The sequence below is a fragment of the Apaloderma vittatum genome, unplaced genomic scaffold, assembly GCF_000703405.1.
Source record: "Apaloderma vittatum isolate BGI_N311 unplaced genomic scaffold, ASM70340v1 scaffold24354, whole genome shotgun sequence".
Taxonomy (NCBI): domain Eukaryota; kingdom Metazoa; phylum Chordata; class Aves; order Trogoniformes; family Trogonidae; genus Apaloderma; species Apaloderma vittatum.
In genome coordinates, this window is record NW_009713554.1 from 2,774 (window position 1) to 26,325 (window position 23,552).

The 23,552-nt window shown below is 40.8% G+C and overlaps 1 protein-coding gene across 1 annotated transcript; it reads left to right on the forward strand.

Moving 5' to 3' along the window:
* Positions 1 to 1,637: 1,637 nt before the first annotated feature.
* ARHGEF18 (Rho/Rac guanine nucleotide exchange factor (GEF) 18) lies at positions 1,638 to 22,296 on the forward strand (the record flags this gene model as incomplete). The annotated part of the gene is made up of 21 exons (XM_009868428.1): positions 1,638 to 1,754; positions 3,280 to 3,343; positions 6,397 to 6,541; positions 7,343 to 7,455; positions 7,611 to 7,751; positions 8,212 to 8,462; positions 9,189 to 9,314; positions 10,546 to 10,663; positions 11,082 to 11,330; positions 12,171 to 12,247; positions 13,858 to 14,036; positions 14,417 to 14,508; positions 14,823 to 15,011; positions 15,579 to 15,716; positions 16,715 to 16,836; positions 17,245 to 17,301; positions 17,937 to 17,984; positions 18,567 to 19,034; positions 19,736 to 20,063; positions 21,749 to 21,871; positions 21,963 to 22,296. Coding segments are annotated over 21 exons (3,306 nt in total), but the record flags the coding sequence as incomplete, so codon positions are not given.
* Positions 22,297 to 23,552: the final 1,256 nt, after the last annotated feature.

Consider the following 23,552-nt stretch of genomic DNA (forward strand, 5'->3'; position numbering starts at 1 on the left):
TCCTGTCAGTTTTCTTCTCTGGACAAAAATAACAATGCTACTTGGAATTCATGAAATTGATTGCATTTCAAATAGCCTCTCTGAGAATCAGGTCTTTGGATTCAACTGCAGTTTTCTGAGACTTTTCTGTAGCATTTTCCTGTTTTCTAGCGTGTTCTCTCCTGTTGTGTAAAGAATCTTTCAGTGACATAGGAAACTTATTACACAGCACTGTTGGAGATGTCCACTGATTTTAAAATGCATAGATATTTTTAAATTTATGTCCTTTTTACAGTTACCTTAACAAGGTACCCAAGCGTTTGAAGTAGAATTGGTCCTACTAATCATTAATCAGAAAAGAATTATCAAATGTAGTCACTGAAGATATGTAAATGCCAGGGAATATGAATGTCTAGTTAAAGTTTGATAAAATATTTGTAGATTACTATATTATACATCTCTAGGAAGGATTTCAGGGCAAGGGGCCATGTGGGAGGGCAGTGACTGTGTGTATGCTCCTTTGTTTGTCCCTGTTGTGCCCTGAAGGGAACCCTTCTGTTCTAGACTCACATCCAACCCAGCTTGATGCCATGGAGATGTTTTTTAATTTCATTTTGTGTGGTGAATTTTGTCCTACAGCTTTTCTCCTTTGACTCAGGAGGAAAGGGATTTCTGTTGTCAACTAGTACATTGTTGTTGTCTTTTAACAAGCTCTTCGTTTTTCAGTGAAAGGTGGAGACCTTATCAGTGCTGAAATATCTTATGTCTTTGTTACTCTCTCTATGGTTTTAGCAAGTGAGTAATTTTGATATATTTTTATCATACACCTGCAGAGGCATGTACACTTGAAATTAGATACAGGACCTTTTGTCTTCTTGTGTGGGGTGTGGTGTTGGTAGAGATATCACAAATACGAGAGAAGTTACGGGAAGTGATTGTTCTTGTGGATGTTTTTTGTGTGGCAGGCACTCCCAAGTGCAGTATTCTACTCTTGTTTCCCATACTTGTGGAAGTTGCGTAGCATGTAAGCATCTTTCAGGTCTGTGCACTCAGTCTTTCTGTCTTGTTTTTATATCTGTTAATTTATTTGTGTTTGGGGCCAAGTGAGAACAGGAGCAAAATGCTTAGAGTTTTGCTGTAATTATGGAAAACAGAAGTGAGCGTTTTTCTATGTTAGCCAGGAGCCTTAAAGCAGATCGCCAGTGTTGGCACCAGGCACAAGGGTGGTTCTGTTTGGATGAAGAGACCTTCAATATTTTTAATTTGTGCTTTAAACATAAATAGCTTTTCTCTGGGAGATACAGTGTTCATCTTCCAACTTTTGCTCTGTTTCTCTTTTTTCTTTTAAGAAATGAATCCTGGTTTCCTTAACTCTGAGTTGCTCTTGTCCTGCTTCTGCTTTTGATGAAGGATCTTGCAATCATAGAATCATTGAGTTTGGAAAAGACCTTTAAGATCATCAAGTCCGAGATCATCATCTTGGTGTCTCTTTGTGCTTTTGTGTGTGAACTGCATTATCAATGATTCTGAGTCTTATAGAAGAAGCTTGAGTGGTATGAAATCAGGAACAGAACATTCACAAGGGTTCTTGCTGAAACACATGAGTTGACTCTGCGTCTCTTCCAAAATCTTTTATGTGTCACTCTTCCTCTCCCTAGATGGAAATAACAGGAATAACTGCAGACCCTTCCTTTGTGTGTGTTCCAGATTGTGCAGTGAATGTCCATAAGAACTGCAAGACTTTACTGGCTGAATGCAGCAGTATCAGACCCAAGGTGGGTTTTGAAATTTGTTGTTCTTTTATAATGACAGTGCTCAAGATAGTAAATTTACTTTGAAGCGAGTGTTTATAATTTGCATCAGGACAGAATCTTGCCCTCTATCTTCAAGACGTGGTTATTAACTTATCATTCCAGTAATTAATGACATTGTATGTAGGAAAAAAATAAAGTGAAACATTTTATTGCTGTACTGAAAACTGCTCACCATTGCTTGTGTCTGCCGGAACTGTGACTAACGCAAGAATGCTCAAACTCATCGTTGTCTTTGGTACATTGCTGGATTTGTCGTACCTCGGAATTTTATGCCACCCTATTTTACTAAGTTGTGCCATTTCAAGGCAGATAGAAGAGTGTGAGAGGTGGGAGAAAATTTGGTTATAACAATTGTCAATTATTTTTTAGCTGAGCAGTGCAGAGTAAGTGATTTCATTTTTGAACTGCGATGAACTTTATATCTTGCTAAGCTGTTTGGTTTTTATCTGTGTCACCGTGGTGCCTGTGATTGCATGTGAGGTCACAGGCTGATTTCAGGTGGCTGTCTTATCTCTCTTTTTTTTTATTTTTTATTCTGGTATTAGGTTTGAAAATCGCTTCCTCCTCCTTATAACTAAGTGTACTTGAGGGAGTTTTAGTTTGTTTTAATCTGCAAGTGTCAATGATTTCAGAGACTGATAGCAGATATGGGAGTACTGTGAGGCGGGAGAGAGAGCAGAACAGCTCAAACCTGGGCAATTAGAGGTTAGAGAAGTGCTTTCAGCTCTTGGTGATTTAGAATGGAACTCTTCTGAAGGCAGAAATGTTCTTGTGAGGTTTTTGAACTTCTCAGGACATGGTGCATTTTCCTTTTAAACTGAAAAATTCACTTGCTCTGGTGCTTTTATTTCCACTCTCTACCATCTCCCACACTTTGATGGTTGGATCAGTCCTGACAAACCACTCCTGAAAAGAGCGAAGGGGGACTGGTAACACAAACTGAAATGAGGAATGAAATCAGAAATAAGATCCTCAAAGTGAAGCAAGATTCCCGAAAAGCTATTTGTTACAGACTATATTACTTAGTTTCTTTGCATCTTTGATAAATTGTATCTCAATGAACTGTAACGTCCTAGTGCTGAAAGGACTAGAAAGTTGTACAGATTATCACAGAGGCAATTTTGAACGGGCAGGCTGAATTTTTGTTGAAACTGACTGGGCTAGTTTAGTTCGTATGCTGTAAACTGAACTGAAGCAAAGTATGTGTCTGTGTAAAAGATTTGCTTTCATTTAATAAATTGTTATCATAGCTTTAATTCAGCTGTAACTTCATTTTTGGTTCTAATTCAGTTGGATTTGTACTCGATTGTACTTAATGTCTGTATGCCGTTCTGAAAAATTCAAAACTATTACTGTTTCAGATCTTTTATACTTTCAGTAGCATACAGCTTCACTACAGTTAGTGCTATGTCATAGGAAAAATATGATTCAGTTTGGACTGAAAGTTTGGTCTGTATGTGTAAGAATATTGTATTTTCTCCTGTAGCAGAAAGATTTGCAGCACAGACCTTCTGGATCTCCACAAAGTTCGCCCCAGTGCATTTCCCCAGGTTTGTACTAAAGAATGATTTCTGTGCTCAAGGCTTATCTGTTCGATTGTATTTTTTTCTTTAATATGTTTTAAAGGCTATACACAGTGTGTTATTGAAGTATAGAAAAGGTCTCTTTTAATAAGATGGCTTCATTTTTTTTTCTATTGGGAATGGCTTAGAGGCTCCTAGCAATCTCCTGTGTGTTTTTATCTTTTTATCTTTTTATTTTTCTTTATACCTTCTTGCTGTGTAACCTCAAAATATCATGGTGAAAAGGGATCAATAAGCTCGTTTTTCATTGATTGTCTATTCTCTGGCCTCTGAAAAGACTAGAACTGTGAACTTTGTTTTACATCAGATTTTCATAATTGTCTATTTAAAACTTGCCTGCAGCTAGTGGTTGCTAGAAATCTCTAAGACAAGCTAGCACTAATGGTCTGAACATAAATCTTTGTTGAAACGAACTGGGAAAAAGGATCTGGTAGACAAAAAAACAGCAAGAAGAAAGAACAGCTCTGTTGCAGCACAGGCTTTGAAATAGCCTTTTGCTACTGGAAAAGACTGTCATGGTCACAGGTATATGGTTTAAATGGTGTTTTAATTTGTAGATGTTACAAGGTCTGCATTAACAGAACAGGCTTCTTGGCTCTCAGGTGACCATAACTAGAGCAGAATTATTTTCTGCCTTGGAGTCAGTCCGTTTGTTTGCTTTGAGGGCTGTAAGAAACACAACTGGTGTGAATGTCTGAGTGTTACCGTGTGTGTTTCGTGTGTTTTTGTTGGGTATTTTTCGACTTGGATTGCAAAGTGTGCTTCTTTATGAAATGATTCTTACCAAGAGGTAGCGCAGAGGGAATAATAGTTATAAAAGGATAAGTGGCTGTTTGCATTACTGAGAGTGGTTTTTGTGCATTTAGGGGAAAGTGCAAAGGCTAAAATAGGAAACAGTAAGGAATAATGAAAATAGGAAAAGTTGGCTGTAGGGTTTGTCGTTGAAACAGCTCTGTGGTATATAGTCTGGTCTGGTGTGATAGGTTAACAACGATCAATACGAACTCTCAGCAGTGTGCAGACAGTGCTAATTGAACTCAGAAAATGGCTTTTTGTCGGTGCAGACTCTGCTAGGCAGCCAGTGCTTATTTTCCATAGTCAAAAGCAGGAGCTGGAACTTAAGGGAACAGCTAATAGCATGAGCATTGTATGTCTTTACCCACAGTATCCCACTGCAGGCTGCAGTGCCCAGCAATACAGCCCGAAGGTATTGTATCCACATAAGAGACATACGTTGTAAGAAAGGTATAGACTGTGTTGTTTGTGGTCTCCTCCCCATTCCTCTCCCAGCATTTTGCCTCTGAAGATACCAGTGTGAAACAGAACTTTGTTCTAGGCTTGTGGAGCCCACAAAGAGAATTTGATGGCAGATTATTTCAATACTTGCCCAAATGGAGATGAGAGGACATTTATTATTAAGCCTTTAAGAATTACGCCTTTTCAAATCTTGCTAATGCCTACTTAGTCTCCTCTTTTGGGACAACGAGCTTGGAGCTCATCACTTGAAGATGATGGGAGAGGACTCAGTTTACCCAGTTTGTTATAGACTGAGCATGTGCTGTGTGTGTAGCCAGCAGATTACAAACCAAAACGAGTTTTGGGAAAGGAACTTCCAACAGGAAAAGATGTGGCGATGTAATTCCTGTTAAGTGTTGTTGATGAAGCCTCCCCTGTAGCCCTACCACGGTTTTAGTCAACTGCTTCAAGGAAGATGAAATGAGAGACGAGCAGATGTAGACTATGGGATGTCAAGAAATGCAGTAAAACCTGTTTCGTAAGAAGCAACATGAACGCCTTGATTGAGCTGTATTCAGGTGAGCAAGGCAGAAGTAAAGGGAGAGAGAAATGTTAGTGGAGGCACACTGAGGAGCGCAGACTAAGGAAGGGGAACTCTTGGGGGTGGGTAGACATCGGTGGTGTTTTAACAAGAAAAAGTGTAAAACCTTGGCTGGAGCTATAGACAAGAGCGTGGTCCTGAAGCAGCCCCCTGGACCCAGCACTGGGAGAGGAGTTCAGGCTGGGTGTAAGACAAAACTTGCTCACAGCAGCAGAGTCCTGGGTTCAAGGATCCATGAGCTCTCTTCCACTCCCATGTCCTCAGAAGCCCTTTGGCAAAAGGGCAGCTGCAGACCTTGTCATCGATAAGTTTAAGGATCGTCTGGCTGATTCTTCATCTCTGACTTCTCTGAAGTTCCTTTTTTAAAAGGATGTATTTTGTCTCCTGTTCCTTATCATTCATTTACAGACATTAGTGCTAAATAATTGTCTCCATTTTTTATAAGTCTATTACAGTCTTCCATGTATTGTGTAATAGTGATTAAAGTTTTAAATATCTTTCTAGTTCACAGTCTGCCCAGATTTGAAAAGCATTAAAAAGCTGCGGTATTAAAATTAAATTTAGCTCCAGTATCTATTATGTTCAGTGTATGTGCATGCAGATATAAATCCCTGTGTAGCAGTAAGCGTTGCAAAGAACTTGCAGTTTTTATGTGATCTCAGATTTTTCTTGTTTGCCATGAAATGTTCTGTGCCCTTATGTGGTAGGGTGTGAATAATTTGTGTGTAGGTTCTAGTGTTTTACTAAAGGAGAAGATACTTTGCAATTTCCACACTAAATGGGCACAGTAGGGACCAATTTCCTGCACTTCAGACCTGCTGATTTAGCCAATACTGTAAGTTAAGTGGCAGCTTTACATTTCTAGAAGGATCACAGGTAGTATAAAAACCGTGCATCTCTGGGGCCACTTTACTGTGCCAAGTCTGAGGGCAGCCGGTAGTGAGCATGGGGAATACAAATTCAAAAAGCAGCGGCAGGAGCAATACAATTCCAGCTCATCCCGAGCTGTCTTTTTGTGGTTCCTTTTCAAGAAAATGGAATGAGAATGTTTTTCTGGACAATGAGCTCTTGACATCCAAGATCCTGTCCGTCCTCCGTCCGCATTCAGAGAGAGGTTTGAGAGCAGGCGATCTGCAGTGTACACCTCACTTTCTCAGTACCAATTCAATTTTTGCCTCTCTAGCAGCTTCTTTGAAGGAGCAGCCCCGAAGTCTTCTCTTGGGACCGGATGGCACCCCAGTACTATCACGGAATCTCGGTATGACTATCGCCCAAAGAGGAAATTCTCAGTCGTCATTGAATACTGCAGGAGCTGTTAATAAATTTGGGTAAGTAAACTGCTTCTTTTCTCAATCAGTAGCTTCTGCTGCCCACCCCTACCCTCCCCAACATGAGAAGGAAAACAATTTCAGAGCTAAAGCAAGAACTCAGATTGGTTTTCAGGCTCAAAAGAGATTTATTGAGCTTTTAATGCTGCAATTAATTTCCCTGAACAGTGTGCTTTTTTGTCTGTTTAAATCACCTTGTCTTTAGCCTCTCCGTACTGTCATGAAAGATATAAAATAGGGCAATATTTGAGTATCTCTGCCGAGAATGTGGCTTTCATGGGTATATTTGTCTTCAGACTTGTTGAAATTCAGTCATCTCTTCTGAGTTCAGTTACTCCAGCTTGTGCTGGTTCTGATTAGTATAGGAGATGACAGAGTTTTAAATTGCAGGATACCTTTGTTAAAGTAGTAGACAAATTCAAAGCTGCCTGCTCTTCTAAGCAGTTGCTTATTTTTTATGTGCCACGGTTATGCTCCCTCCTCAGTGAAAGTGCCTTTTCTACTATTAAGGGGGGCTATGGCTTGTCACTAGGTGATGTCTTCTTAAAATGTCATACCAGAAGTTGCATACTTGCTCATGCTGCTCTAATTAAAACTGTAATATTTCAGCGATGGAGTTGCTAAATTGATTTGACTGCTTAATGTTGGAGTGCAACGATAACTTTTGTGTATTTATTTTAACTTAATTGCACTATGGTTTCGGAAAGATGCTAGTAATTTGGTTTATTTTTTTTGTCAAACAACTTTAAAAATGTTAATGTTCTGTTTTGGTCCCTTGGTCTCATTTCTTTGGCCATTTAGACTGATTACAGGAGACATGGATGAAGGGGATTCAGGCTTTATAAAATTTAAGCAGACCTCAGATGATGTTGTCTCGCTTGCACCTTCAACAGCAGACTCCATTTTTCTGGAAGGTATGGAATTTCTGTGCTTTTCAGGATTTTTCTCACACAGTCTTAAAGCAGCACTGAGATGTTTTTACTCTTGCTGTTGTTGTTAATGATGGTAATGAGGAATATGGTGGGAAACAATTGTATAATAATTGAAATTAAATGTGGTTTTGGTTTAGATGCATATTCTGTATCCCTTCGAAGTGAAATAGAAACAGATGCTCATGAGTTTGAGGCAGAGTCTTGGAGTGTTGCAGTGGAACAGCCTTATGCAAAAAGGCAAAAGAAAGACGTTATAAAAAGGCAAGATGTCATTTATGGTAAGAGGATTTGTTATTCTTACAACTTGTTCTATTTCATAGTGTCACTGTTTTTGAAACAAAGCAGAAATCTTTTTTATTGGCCCCCATTTTGACTTGTGCTTGAAACCTAAACTTGAGTGAAGATTTTCAAGTCTGTTAGTGTGCATAAATCCTACTGTTAATGGTTTTAAGCAACCTATATTTTTTAGTATGCCTGTGTGAGCAGCAATGGCCAGCTAGACAATTAGGGAATAACTCAGCTGTAACTGGGAAATGTCGTCAAGTAAGTAGGGTCAGTCGCTGTTTGGTTGGGAGATTAACAGGGCAGATTTAGGAGTCTCGCATCACCGATGCAAAGGTTGTGGTGAAGATGCTACAAAAGGCGGTGCCTTTCAGAGCTTATTCTTTTATACCTCGCCAGTCACTGTACGGCATATAAATGACTTGATTTTTTGTTTGTTTGTTTCTCCTTGCCCAGAACTAATGCAGACTGAAATGCACCATGTCAGAACACTGAAAATAATGCTGAAGGTGTACTCCAAAGCCATGAGAGAGGAGCTGCAGTTCCCAAATGCAGTCATCAACAAGCTCTTCCCCTGTGTGGATGAGCTGCTGGAGATGCACGGACAATTTCTGCTCCAATTAAAGGAGCGACGAAAGGAATCCTTGGAGGAAGGCAGTGACCGAAATTATATAATCCAGAACATTGGAGACCTCTTGATAAAACAGGTGTGAATTAAATTCTACCAACGTTGTCGACACAACTTTCTAAAAAGCAAACTGTGAGGTTAAAGTTATGTTATGCAAAGATAAATTTATTGAGTTTAAGATTCTTATTATTGAGTTTAAGATTATCTTCCCAGTGTGATGTGTGAGCATGACTCCAATTAACATACCTGGTCCCAAATATTAATAAATGTTCATTAAATGTTCTTTGTTCATGTGCATATGCATGTTATGGGATATGTGACTGCTGAGGGTGTAGTTCTATTTTTCATCTGTTCCAAAAGTAAAGTAGCATATTCCTTGTGTCCATCCCAAGCATGACTGTTGTGCATTTAATGCCCAGCTTCTTGGCTCTGACCAAGAAGGAAAGTTTCTTTGAACTCATTACAGCTTTAGCACCTATTCTGCTATGGTGTGGATGCAACAATTTCTTTCATATATCATGCCCTTCAACCTTTACAGTCCTCAGTCTTTTAAAGTGCAGAGGCCTAGAAAGCCGTAAAAAATTCTCGTAATTACAACCATCATGTCATGTTTGGTTATATTGTGGTATTTCAAGCTGTCAGATGTCACGGCATAAATCTCTTGTTTCTGGTACAGAAGAAATTGAAATATTGAAGAAATATCTCAGAAATCATTTACCATAAATCCCCATTAAACCTGGGTCTTGCAGTGGAGGTACGTTTACCTTTAATGATTCGTGTCTTTCGTTCTTGTATTTCCAATTAGTTTTCAGGTGAAAATGGGGAGAGAATGAAAGAAAAATATGGTGTGTTCTGTTGTGGACACAATGAAGCTGTTAGTCACTATAAAGACCTGTTCCAAAGCAATAAGAAGTTCCAAAACTTAATAAAGGTAAACAACAGCCAGAAGTCTCCCATTCTAACTGTGTAAAATATACTTGACTGCCTTGGGTTTTATTTTGTATGTGAAGATCTCTTCCTTTTGAATGAGCAGGATTAGAGGCACGTTCTTGTTACTTGATGAGTTATTAGCTTCTTGTATTTTAGACTTTTTGAGGTGTTTGGACACAAAGCCACAATTAGCAGGTGTTAAATTTGAGGAAGGCTTTCGAGAGCACATAGGACTGGGGAACAGAGTATTTGTTCTGTGCATGGCTCTCTTGCCCTGCTGTGTGGCCGTCTTTGTAAATTGGCTTGACAATAAATTAAATCAATGATAAATGCTGCTGATGAACTACTACAGAAAAAGCAGGTACTTTTAGTCAACTTTTGCCCATTATGTCATCTTTCTAAAACCAGAAGATTGGCTCCAAGGTGGTTTGTTTATTTGCTGTACACGGTAACGTGCAATTAATAGGAAGGGCTGAGGAGACATGGCCAGAGTGAAAGCCTGTAACCTGAATCTCAGATGGCATTGCACAGTCCTAAGTATTCTCATTTTCCAGTCATCAGTAAGTGATACTGTGTGAACTTTCCACCGCAGCTCTGTACTTACAGCCCTTCTTAACTAGGTGTCTCTAAAAGTGAGCACCCTTTACTTTTAAGGCACTAAAAATGTGACCAGATTTTAACAATATGTAGCCTCAGTCCTTGTAAAGAAGGACCTCGGTACTGTGTTCTGCTGTCAGGTTTGTTCTCCACCTGCAGTCAGACTAACTAATGGGATTCTGATGCTTTGCAGTCTTCCCTTTCTAAACAGAAATGTGTTTCTGTAGATCAGCCTACTGGCAAACACTGAGTTTATTCATTATTGACCTAATTTGGCTGTTAGGTGGTTGGGTCTGAGTTTAAAAATGTAGTGCTTTTCTCTATATTTAAGGACTGATCCTATTAGAAAAGGCAATCATTTAGCAAATAGGCAAACACTTCAGCTTGGAAACTTCCTCTGCTTGCCTCCAGGCTTAGTTAACAGTAGTTGAAGATAATACCTACAGTATTTTCCAAGAATAAAAGAAACTTTCTTAATGTTTTCAGGAGTTTTGCTTTAGTAAAAAGAGTGCTGCTAATCTGGTGGTGCTGTGTCTGACTGTACTTTTTGAGACAGAAAATGTGTGAGTGGAGAGGCGAGGGAGTTAGAAGAGCAATAGGTACAATGGATGTGCTGAGTCTGTCTTGTTTTCTAGAAAATTGGCAACTACTCCATTGTGAGGAGACTTGGTGTTCAGGAGTGTATCCTTCTAGTAACACAGCGCATCACCAAATACCCAGTCTTGGTGGAACGCATTATTCAGAATACAGAAGGTAGGTTGTTTAGTCTTTCCCAGAAGACTCGCAGTTGCCTGCTTGTCCTTTTACTCCCACGTTTTGCATGTTCTTTCCTCAGATAAGGAGGGGCGGGGTGGTACCGCCTTATACCTGTCTTCTTCTTCGTTAGCTGCAGATGCTGTTATAGATGCAGATTCAGATTGGTCTCACCTCATCGCAGGGTCAAGACCAGTTTTCAGCTTCCAGTCTGCAACCACAAAACCGTAGTAGTTAAGCCTGTTGGTTCATTAGAGATTTAGAGCTTTCAAATATTTGATTTTACTCTTAAACTTACCCTCCTAGGAAATGCTGCTAGATGTTCAGTATGGAACCTTCATGTTACAGATGTGTGAGTGGCTCATATCTTGCATTCCAGAGTAGAAATTGTGACTGATTGTTATTCTTTTTCTCGTAGCTGGAACTAGGGATTATGAAGAGCTGACTCAGGCCCTTAGTTTAATTAAGGACACGATCACTCATGTAGATGCCATGGTAAATGAATGCGAGAAGGGGCAGCGCCTTAAAGAGATCATGCATAAAATGGAGCTAAAATCGTCTGGAAAATGCAAGAATGGCCTTTTATTCCGGAAGGATGACATGGGACGGAGGCGGCTTCTACTGGATGGGATGCTGTACTGGAAGGCTGCGTCAGGGCGACTCAAAGGTAAAGGACCAGGAATGGGAGAAGTTCAGCTAGGAAGCAAGATCTTTATTTATTTTTTAGTAACTGTTTATTACTGATCGATTGAGTATAAAATAAGATGACAATAACCTGCTTGTTTAATAGGATATTGGAGGAAATAGCACTTGTTCTATTCTTGGCTTGTCCAATAAGCATCTCTGTAATGGTGCGTGCTAAGTTCCTTATGCTGTTTGCTTATTATCTGCCTGATCTACTTTCCAATTCAAGAGGGAGGTCTTTAGATAAATGACAAAGGTTTGAGTCATCCTGACTTAGTCTCCTGTGGAAAGGCATTATCTTGTGCGAGCTCTGGTTCACACTTTTGAAAAATTGTGTCGTGTCAATCCCATGACACCTTCGTTCTGCGTAATGTCTGTTTTGCCAGAAAATCAAAACAGTGTCCGTCAGTGAATGTTTTAACAGCTTCATTGTTCAAGTGTTCGAGGAGAAGCTTCAATAGCACATGAATTGCAGCCAGGAGCAGGTGGCACAGTGAACAGCTGCAGTTCCAGAAGAATCTACTGTTGAGGGAGACGTGTTGCCTCGTGAGTGTTTGAGCTGATGTGCAGGATGCCTGTGTAGGGCTTTTCAAGCTTTACATCAGCTCTGTTCGTATTGTGCTGGTTCTGTACGAGTGCAAGCTGTCCGTGGGCAACCCAGGTGGAAGGCAGTAGCAGACTCAGTATTGCAGATGTTGACGTGCTGTTCCCTGACCCACAGGAAATTTAACTCAAGTGCTTTGGTTTTTTAGTCTGGACCAGTCTTTCTGCTTTAAGATATTTTTTCTTTTTTTCTTTTTTTTTTTCTCTGTTGTTACTGTAGATATTCTGGCAGTCCTGTTAACTGATGTACTGTTGCTCTTACAAGAAAAGGACCAAAAATATATGTTTGCATCAGTGGTAGGTATTGTTCTCCTTATTTAATACATTCACTTGGAGTATTTAAGAAAGTGACAGTAACTATGAAAGAAATACGGTTAGAGATGTCCTGTACTTGATAGATTCAGGAGAAAAATTGAGTTAATAAACCAGCCAGAACACAACACAATCACTTGTTCTGAAACAGCTCTGATACTTGTTGAATCCCTCATGCTGTGCAAAATAGTGTTCCCTTGCATCAGCCAGTTCTAGCTGCCACATCACCGTTTGGTTAGGGACATGGTAACCGTGGTCATAGTAACCCAAGATCTACTAGGGGCAGAGAACTTTCCTGAAGTAAATGTAATAAGCACTAAATGGGAATGCAATTACCGCAGCACTCTGGACACTCGGTGGATTTGCTTGCTTTTCTAGGGCATTTCCACAGGTATCCTCAGAGCAGTTAATTGTGTACATTTTGTCCTGCTCTAGTTCAGTTACAGCTGTAAGAGAGCCAGTAGCAGAGAAAGTATTTTGTGTAATTGTTTTCTTGGGTGGTTTGGGTTTTTTGAAGACTCTTAACATTAGAGCTGAATTCTAATGGCAAAAGCCAGTTTGGTGACCTCAGGGCTGTAAAAGCAGCTGCTTTTCAAATTACCCTTCTAATGCATGGAATGGGGATAATTTCACAAATCAGGAGGACTGGAAGTTGTTTCTTCTTGAACAGCATTAGGTGAATCTTTGAACAACGCTTCATTTTATGACGTTGAGGCTGATAGACTAACTCTGCCCTGTTTGCCAAACGCATCTGAGCTATGAGCAGAAGAGCAAGTTCATAGAAGGGAGAATCACCCTGTTAATGTAAAGCGTCTCGACTGTTGTGGCAGTTTTCTGTGACTGCTGTTGCTTTGAGCTAAGTGTGAGTAGCTTACACAGAGGCTAAAACATTGTTTCCAAGAAATAAGATCATGCTGGGTGTTCTTTGTCAGTATAGCTGTTCCACTGCGAGGTCATGCCCTGGTTTGCATGTCCTCTAGTAACTTTTTTTCCTCCTGTGAGCACATATCATACAGTTGCTTATGAGAGGGATTTTTTTCCCTCCAGTAACATGTTCTGCAGTTGTAGACTGATGAGTTTTCCCATCCTTTTATGTATATAGTTTATTTGAGATTTAGATATTACTTCTCCATAGATAAATCAAGCAAATGAGAGGAACAAATTAATCTGCTCAGGGATCCTGTTTTTCCAGTGACCTCTGTTCATGGCTTGAATTACAGTACAGCTGCTCAGAGAAGCTGGCAAAGCCCAGTGCTCTGGTGTCTCACAGTTCAGTTTTCTTATCGTTGCTCTGGATCGTGCTGTGAAGGTTCAGCCGTTACAAAGAACTGTTTTCTTCTGGGGAGGATCCTTCTAGGCTGCATATATTGGACCTATGCTGTGTGAAGCTTTGATAGTAACTAATATCCCTCCTGTCAATTTGTTTTCATAGTTTTGATCTCTGGTTGATGAGTACAAAATGACAGTGTCGGAAGTATCATGTGAAGAGGCCGTAGCAATAAACTGTATAACTAGGAAGACAGGGGGAGCTAGGAAGCAGAAAACCCTAAAGAACATATGTAATGTAGTACAATAAATTATATTTTGTTTTACAGGACTCTAAACCACCAGTTATCTCATTGCAAAAGTTGATTGTAAGAGAGGTAGCTAATGAGGAAAAAGCAATGTTCTTAATTAGTGCCTCCTTAAAAGGACCGGAAATGTATGAAATTCACACAAGCTCGAAAGAGGAGAGGAATTCCTGGATGGCACACATCCGCAGAGCTGTAGAAAGGTAAATTATGAGTGAGACCTAGCAGGCTCGATTTGTTGCTTCTCTGTCTTTTTGTAACAGGACTCACAGATGTAAATTTATCGTAAAAATCCATTTGACTTTCTTTGTAAGACTGAAGCATGCAATTCTGTTTGTATTCATTGGGAAGAAGCTACTTGTAAAGATATCATAAAAACCCAGCCAAAGACTTTATTCTGCTTTTTTTAAAAAAAAATAAACTAAAAAATTTGTTTGCTGGTGTCATATGCAACAGGGATTTGGACAAGGGAGGAAGATAGACACACAAGATAAACCACATCCTAGGCAAAAGCCTCAGGTTGAATCCTGAGATGATTTTAAGTTACCTAATGTGTAAATCAAACGTCTCTCCCTTTTTACAGCTGTCCTGATGAAGAAGGAGGAACATTTAATGAACCTGAAGCAGAGAGGAGGCTGGCTGAAGCAAGAGCTGCTAAGTTAAAAGATTTTCAAGGTAATGACTTAGTTATATATTCCACGAACTGCTTCTCGGCATCGTTTGTGATTTATGACCGTCTTATTCTTTGATCACATCATGTGATCAAGTTTCTCCTTCATAAGTCTTTCAGAGTAATGCAAGATTATATAGAAATAGTTAAGTTAAACAAGTCTAATAAGCTTTGTATGCTCCGTGAGTTTTCCCCTTAACTGTTAATTACATCTCTGTGTTTGATGCTCCGACCATAAAATGAATAATAATCTTCCAAATGGAACATTGTACTCTGGCAGTGATTAGGAAGGTAGAACTGACTTTGTTTCTTCCTTTAGAGCGTTTGAACATGAAAGATGACCTGATTATACAAAGTCTAACTGAGAAGCAACAGATCTATCTAGAAATGTCTGAAATGAATGGGTTTGAAGACCATTCCCAAGGATCCCGATCAAAGCTACTTCTACGGGGTGATATCTCAGAAAATCTGCAAGGAGAGGCAATTTTGAAGTCCACAGTGACAGAAGGTAAAAATGCAATGTGGGAATGTGTATGTGAGGATAAACACGTAGGATCTAAGTACAGATCCTGAAAATCATCCTGTAAGAACATACTACTTTGAAACAATCTGCAGGACAGGCAAAATGCATCTGTGTTCTTACGTGGAGGACCTCCTCACAGCTTGGATTGTTTTTTACTGATAATGATCAACCAGTGGAATCTTAGGATACATCTATTCAGATCGTAACTGTGTGCTCTAATAATACACTAATTCTGAAATATAATATTATGTGAGGGTTATGTATTAAAATAGCCTATCTAAAGATAGTATATCTAGAAAGAAAAAAAGCACAAACAGAATTTTATTTTGGAAAAAAAAAACAAACCAAATATTCAAGGCTTGCAATATGAAGAGCCTGTTGTAAAGAGCTAGTCACAAAGGAAAATCTATCTGTGCTGCAGGAAATTTATCAAACTGCTAAATCTTTTAATGTGCTTGATGGTTGAATTTGTTTCTTTAGCTTGTCAGCATGATGCACTTGACTTGCTGCGTAGCTGTGGCTGTTTACATGACATATGCTCCTCTTTCCTAGCTGAAGATCTCCAGAAACTTATCTTCACTCACTTCGGCGGTGGATCCTGTCAGCCTGAAGATGGCTCTGGGTTGGGACTCCCCAGGAGAGCAGAGACCTTTGGTGGATATGACAGTAGTCCCCCAATTTCCAATAAAAGTAAGAAAGGGGCCATTCAGCTTTCCTCTGAGCTTCTTAGCTATTTAGTGTGTTTCTCTGAGCAGAGAATGAGATAAGAACAATGAGTTCAGTGAGGCTCTGATACAAGGAATCTTCACCAGGCTCTAAAAGGAGGAGAAGAGCAGATTTCTAGCACATGATATTTGCATCTTTTGTCTTTGGCGTCTGATACCAACACTAGAGAGCAGAGTAGAGCTCTCAGTGTTACGCTGAGAGCATTACCTTAACCCGTGCTTCCTGATTACCCCAACTCCACATGGAACTTTTGTTCTAGGAAATTCGAATTGAGCTGCCTGCTTTTATTACTGAATCATGAAAACTTTTTTCCACCCTTTTTTGTATCTGCAGAGTCATTAGAGGGTTACTGATTCCTTAGATAATATTAATTGTCTTTTTGGCACAGATGATTAATCAGTTAATGAAACGAGGGGAAATACTAGATGCTATTTATCTCCAGTTTTGCTTCATGCATTTATTGAAAAATAAAATGATCTTTATTTCACTGGGTGTTAATCTCTAGAATACTTTCTGTTATCTCTGAAGGGCTACGTATGTCTGTGGTAGTGTAGGTGCTTAACACAGCATAGTGTTTCCCCCTGCCTCCTCTCACACTTACAGTGGCGCTGCTTTGAATAGATTTTTTTCGAACAAGCATTCCATGTTACAAGCTTGCAATTCTGGTAGCCACAGACGATTATTTTCATGCATACATTGTGGTTGCTTCACTTAAAATAGCATAACGTAATTTGAACTTACTCTCCCTATTTATTTTAATCCACTCTCTTCATTTTCATACTTTTTGGAGCAGTCCTGCTTGTCACTGTTGAATCAGTGTGAAGAAAGCCGTGCAGTTGCATATTGGTTTTACCTTCAAAGTCACCTTTTTTTTTTTTTTTCTCCCTGCTTCCTCTGTTGTGCAATGAATTTTCACAGGCCCTGTGCTGGTGTGGGCTACTCATTCTCCACTCTTCTTTCAGGTGGCAGTTTTAGGAAGAACAGTGGTGGTGACCAGAGACCGTGGGAATGGAGAGGCCCTGCAGTGACTTCAGATGTACAACTGCATGACCTCCCTTCTGATGCAGAGGAAGGATCTCAAACCGTATGTTGGGCTTCTGTGTGATTTAATGCATTTCTTTTTGTTCCTCTTCATAACAGCAGTGCTGAACAAATCTCACAAAGTTAAAAGTTTTAGTAGCTGGTAGGGCTGGACTGTAACAGAGTTTTGGCTGTCAGATTCCTGGACTCTGTTAAGGCTCTTTTGTGAGGGAACTTGATAGCTTTGCACTTGAGAGGCTTTATTGTTTGTTTTTATATTTATTTGCTTGATGCTGTCCCATTAGTTCTGGCTTCAATCACCATGCATCTATTTCAGTGTATGGGAATAACCTCTGTTCCACTGGTAAACGCTGTTCCCTCATGAGATTGAACCCTTCCAGCTTTTTCTGGCAGCAGTACCAGTGCCCAACAAGTGTCTCTAGTGCAGATATTGGTTTTGTCTTTTCTACAGAGTGATGTAACGAGGCTGGATGACAGCAGCGGTGTGCAACCCACCATAGAGTCTCAGGTATGTTACTCCTGCTGTCAGGAAATCTAACGGCAAATAGCCATGTTAGAATAACAGCATGCGAAAACAAAACAAACCCACCAACAAACTCAGTATTTTTGATGTCTGTAGAACCACAAGCAGGTTAACAGCCTGTACCTTATGACTCTAACAAATTGTGAACGCAGAGCTGAAAATCCCATTAGAAAACAAAGTGGATTCTGGGTGTCTAGGCTAAACCATTTTACCGGCGTTGTTGGCAGGACTGCATGTCCTCAGCTCACTAACAAAACTTGCCCCCGAATCTCTCAGGAGTGCTAGACCTGTGTAGTGATTCAGTGCTGGAGAATGGGGGGACGTGTTCATTAAATAGCTCATGTGAAGAAAACTGATGATGAAGATTCCTCACTGGAATCCCAGTGCCATTTGCTGGGCACTGATTTACACCTGTGCAAGGACTAATATAGTGAAATTCATCGTGCCTGTGTGTTGCTCTACTGGCTGTTACTGTGTTAGGGTACTCTCGTGGCTGTGCTCCTGTTGTGTGCGGGTTTGTACAGGTACCATTGATTGTGTTCAGTTTCAAAAGAAAAAAGTCTAAGACATCAAAACAGAACTCTGCTCGAGTGTCTTAACGTCTTTCCTCTCCTTTTCAGCTTGTCCAAAGAATACAAACGCTGTTACAGTTGCTCTTCAGTCTTCAGGTAAACCACTATTTAGTATCCACGAGGTTTGCTAGGCATTAAATGTAGTAAAATTTATGCAGGTGTGGAGAGGAGCTACCTTGAAAATATCCCCTAAAGCTAGAGTGGAGTGCAGAATTTAAGACCTGAGACTCGAGGAAACAAGTACTCTGTCTGGTATTTTGAAGGAAGTGTTACATCTGTTGTCTTAAGTAATTGCTTCCTTTTTCCTGCTCCCTTAAATGCAATTGTTTTGCTACTTTGAGCTCTGTCTGCTCTCCGCGCTCAGTTCCTAAAGTGGTTGCTACACACATGTGTGCACGTATTAGTTGACTTTACTGTAACCTTGTAATCCCCAATATTGTGAGTGGATTTAGAGTAATAATTCTAGGTGCAAGGAATGTTCATTTTGACATACGTAAGCATAACTTCCTCGCTTAACCATCTTCAGCACTGGGTAAGTCCTGATGGGCTGACCAAGCTGGAAGTTAGATCTGCTCTTGAAGACAAAAGTCTCTAACCTGGTAGATGCTCTTGTCTTTCGTTTAGCTGTGTGTGTTTTTTGAGCCCATGTGCCTTACGCTGAACTTATTTCCCCTCCAGGCAGTGATATCTCAGCAGGACAGCTACATCGAGATGCAACGAGCCACCATGGTTGACCGGGAGAAGCAATACCGGCTGCAGTCTACACGAGGCAATCTGCTGCTGGAGCAGGAGAAACAACGGAACTTTGAAAAACAGAGAGAAGAGCTGATGAATGTACAGAAGCTTCAGAGCCAACTGAAGCTGGAGCAGCAACGCCTGGATCGGGAAAGGAGTCGTCAGGAGAGGGAATTTGACATCAGGGAAGCTCAGCTGCAGGAGCGTGAAGAGGAGACTCGGCAGCTGAGAGAGAAGTTGAATCAGGAGAGGGAAGAACTCGAGAGACAGCGAGAGGCTTATCAGCACGACCTAGAGAGACTGCGGGAAGCTCAGAGAGCAGTTGAGAAAGAGAAGGAGCGTCTAGATCAGCTAAGGAAGCTGAAGAAGCAGAACACAGTGTCAGGCACATTCTCCCCGGAAGTGGGACAGGTGGGGAATTAATTTTCTTGGAGTTTCACTTCTGTTAACCTGCTTGGCTCTGAATGAAGGTTGCCCTTTTCGCAGCACCAACCCGTGTTCGCTTTTTACTGGGCTCCTGGAACCATCATCTGAAATAACTGGTGATGGCTACTGTTAGAGCTTGGCAGTTCTCCCCGTGTCTGTGAGGTTCACCCAGACATTTGGTAATGAGAGTATGTTTTTGAAAAAGGTAGAGAATAAGTTATTTTTAAACATCCTTCAGGATTTTTTTAATACAGACACTGCCCTATTGCAGGCAGGTGATCGCGGAAGGTGTGCTACACAGGTAACATTTTGTACAATTGATTTCTAAAAACATTTCCTATGTTTCAAAATGTGAAGGTTGAGAGTCTGATTAAATTGGCTCATGTGTTAATGTCCTACGGTCCTGCTTTCTGTCCATCCTGTCACCACCTAATGCATCATGCTTTTGTGTTCCTTTTGCTGGGTGCAATATGAAGCAGCCAGGAGCTGCTGAGCTTCTCTTCAGTGGTCAAGGACTTAAAATCTTGCTCTGCTGTGTATTTGCAAGTGTGCTTTGGCCTTCATCTAACCTGTTGCATTTTTCACTAGAAAATGCTTTATGTTCTCAGGGCTGAGAGTAGACTCTCCTCCCTGTGTCTGAGGGTGCAAACACCCGTTTGACTTAGAATGCCTTTTTCTTCACGTAGAGCCAGATGCTAAGTCATTCCGTTAGCTTCAATGGAGAAGGGGTGGAACCATCTCTACCCGCCTTGAAAACCTCTGTGAGAGTCAGTGTCCCTGGGCTGGATTACCTGGAGCGGCCAGACTTGGTTCGTAGGGACAGCACCACCCTGGAGAATCGTCCCGTTCTTCCGCTGAAGAATGAAGTGCCAATCCATCTCCTGAGTGCAACTAATCAGATACAGAAACCAGCTGCGGTGCAGCAGCAAATTCCTACAAAGCTGGCCGCTTTTACGAAAGGAAGCAAAGAGAAAGGTGGGAAGAACAAAGCATCTCATAGGACAGACAGTTCAGGTAAGTGTATTTAGATGGATTTCTGATCTCTGCTGGCATCCCAGGGAGACAGAATACTGCAGTTTAAGTCTCTGGCTACCTATGTGGAACCCAGAAATGAAGATGCTACAAATGGTTAGGGCGCTTACTGCAGTTAGTCGGCTCTTAAAATCCTTAAATTAGGAGTTACAGGTATATACTGTTTAAATTGGAAATAGTGTTGAAAATGGAGTTCTGTAATCCAGCAGAATAGAATGATGATTAGAGGTTGTAAACCTGGATGTAAAATCTTCTTTCCTAACTAGTGCTAAAGCAAAATCGAGGAGGGAAGCTCGTTTTGCACGAGTGAAACGTTTTGAGGCTGACTGAACTTTTTCTCACTATCTGTCCAGAGTTGTAATGACATTGAATGCAGTGCCTTTCTTAGCACTGGTCAGTCGTTAAATACAGATTTCTAGGCCAGAACTGAGAAGTTGTGTGTGTTGTAGAGTTGAAAGGGGTTAATTTGGCCACAAATAGAAGCAAGTAAAAATACAGTCACCTTGTCATGGTGTAATTGCTGCTGCTAACTGCTGGGTACTGAAGTAGTGATCTTTGCCAATGACAGATGCTGTAAAACCCACTTTTTTCTCTACCGCTTAAAATAGTCTCACTGACAGCTTAGGAGAATGACCTATAATTTTAAGTTACAAAATTATCTTCTTAGTTCTGTGTAGTATCCATACTTGGCAAGCCCATCACTTGGGCCTACACTCCTATAGCAGACTCGGGGCCAAGCCTGCCTGGGGAGGGGAAAAATCTTCTGCACATTGTAGCAACATCGTGTCTCTGTTGTGCCTAAATGCAGCTGCAAACTTGCTTATGGGTTTGCACCTAAACGAAGTCTAATATCCTCTTACCCTGAATACCGAGTGCTGGTGAGTAGGAAAATAAGGCTCTAATACCACATCTCCCCCAAGTTTATTTTTAATGGCTCTTACATAATGATCTCTGCGGTGGAAATGTACTTAATGGCGTTTTTCTGGAATTTATATGAAAGGTATAAAGCACAAATATATTGGTCTCTGTTCTCTCGTGAGCATTAGTGGGATGCCTGCTTGTTACATAGATCTTAGCGTAAAAAGGGAACAAGACTTTCTGTACCAGGGGCTAAATACTGTGCACTGAATTTGGTTTTCATGACGTGTGAGGAATGTGCACTGAGAGGAGTTCTTTGGATCCAGAGTAACCGTTTCATGAATTGCTTTTATTGTTGAAATTAAGAGACTTGACAGGCCCTAACACCAGAATCAGCGTACTCTGCTGCTGAGCAGCTGTGAGACAGATGCAGAGCAGCAACAAAAGTTCATCACGGTTCTGCCTGTTAAAAGTAGCACAAATAGCCATTGCTATGTGAATGCTAGGGACAAAGACTTATTTTTTATTATTTTTTCTCTGCTCTCCTTGATAGTACTAGGTTTTAAATCTATGGGTGTCGGGGCTGCTAGTAAGTGAATTAGAAGTCTGCAAGGAAGAGAAGAGAGAAAGTATTCATGGTCTAAAATGCTAAAGAGAAACTTAAAGTAACTTGCAGCGAAAGCACCAGCTCTTGGTGGTGTAGCAGCTTCCTCAGATATGTAAAATGTCAGTACAGTGGGCCCCAGTGTGAAGTAGTGACATTTGTGAAGTCCTGCTAGCCTTACTAATTTGTAAAATATTTTCTTTAGCGTCTGTTGATCAGAAGCAGCTGCTTCCCCCCAGGCTTGTTGGGCGAGAGGAGGGTGTCCTGAGGGGCAGACGATCGGCAAGTCCAGTCCTTCCAAGCAGCCAGACTGCCACGTTCCAGCCAGGTTTGTCTTGACCAACTTGTGTGTCCCTGGAAATGCCTCAGGCACCCTGTGCGGTGTCATGAACATGTCTTGTTTCGTTTTTTTCCTATAGAATTGTATGGCCCTACGGATGCTCAGCCAGAAGCACTTTCATCTGCCTCAGCGAACCTATTCAAGTCCAATAATGTTCATGTTCAGACCCTGGTGACCTCTCAGCCGAGTCTGTTAAATGTGCAAGATGATACCAGCAAAGAAGATGTAATTTTCTTCTAATTGTTTCCATTTAAAGATTAACCTTCTGAACATACTGTTTCAAGAACTCAGGCCCCAGTGCTCAATGTGACAGAGACCCGACATGGATGTCTTTTCATCTCTGCCCCGTTACTCCTAGCAAGGACCAGACCAGGATTACTCTTCTGCTTTGCTGGCTTCTCTGCCAGTAGCTCAGAATGAGGGCACAGTAGTAACAATTCGCTTTTAACTCTCCAAACCCGGAAATGTATTGACACGTGGCGTGGGTATATAAATTCAGAGCATGTTAAAATGATGCTGATGATTGTAACGTGCGCTTTTCGGAGAACGTACGCTCTTTGCGGGCACCAGCTTGTCGGTTGTTATGGCTGATGTTGACCCGCCCAGATTTTTATGTAAGAAATTTTAGTCGTAGGCCCCAGAATGGCTGCGGATTTGTAAATCCGTTTTCCCAGGTCCATAATGGGTTATGCTGCCGGTGTGTTGGTAACTAGTTGACTAGCAAGCCGGTCTCCTTACCAGGCCTGACAGTCGTTACCCGTGCAGAGGAACCAGAGTAGCGTCTCTGTTTCTGTAGTGAATTCAGTGGAGCCACTTGCTCAGTGGCCGGGTACAGCGGAAGAGAGAAGGTAAGCTTCCTAACAGTCTTCGTGGGTCAGGAGCTCCACCTGCTTGTGGAGGAGAAGGGTTGGACGTGTGAGAATATTGCAGCTGTAATGAAGAGTTGGACTAAATGCGCATTTCACTGGCTGTGAGCCTGCACTGGGATACCTGGCTCCTCGGAGGCACTGGGGAGCTCTCCGCGTTGGTGAGAGCGGTACAGGTTCCCAAGCACACCTCAAGAGTTGGTTCAGAATGAACTTAGAGACTCGGATTTTGCTCTTTGCTGAAGACACGTGTAAGAAGCATTTGCAGTAATTTATTGTCTTGTTTAATCCTAAGTTTTCTGCATCTTTCATTTGTCTGTTAACTTCTTGGGACTTTACTCCAAGTACCAGAAGATACTGAAGCTGCTGTTACTGCAGAGACTTCTCTGCAGCACTGTTAGGAATGAAGGGAATAAGAACTGTTTGGTTCTAAAATTTAAAAAAAAAATACAAAAAAAATACTCATAGCTAAGCCTGTGTTGGTTTAGCTACTCATGGCTAAACCAGCTTTGATACCTCTTGTTAAATGGGTCAGTTTGTAATCATGGAATGGTGATGACATTAAGTGTTCTGCTCAGAAGGCATTATTTCCCTTTGTAGTAATTTGCACAGTCATTTTGTTGTCTTTTATTACTTCATTGTCTGTCTCAGTTCTTTATTACACACAAGGATGTGTATTCCAATATGTGTTGAATGTGACCGGTTAGATATATAGCGCACAGGAGAGATTATTTAGAAGGTATTATTACAGAATTAAAGAAATCAGTATCTCAGAGCTTAAAAAAATGTGGTTAATATCTTTC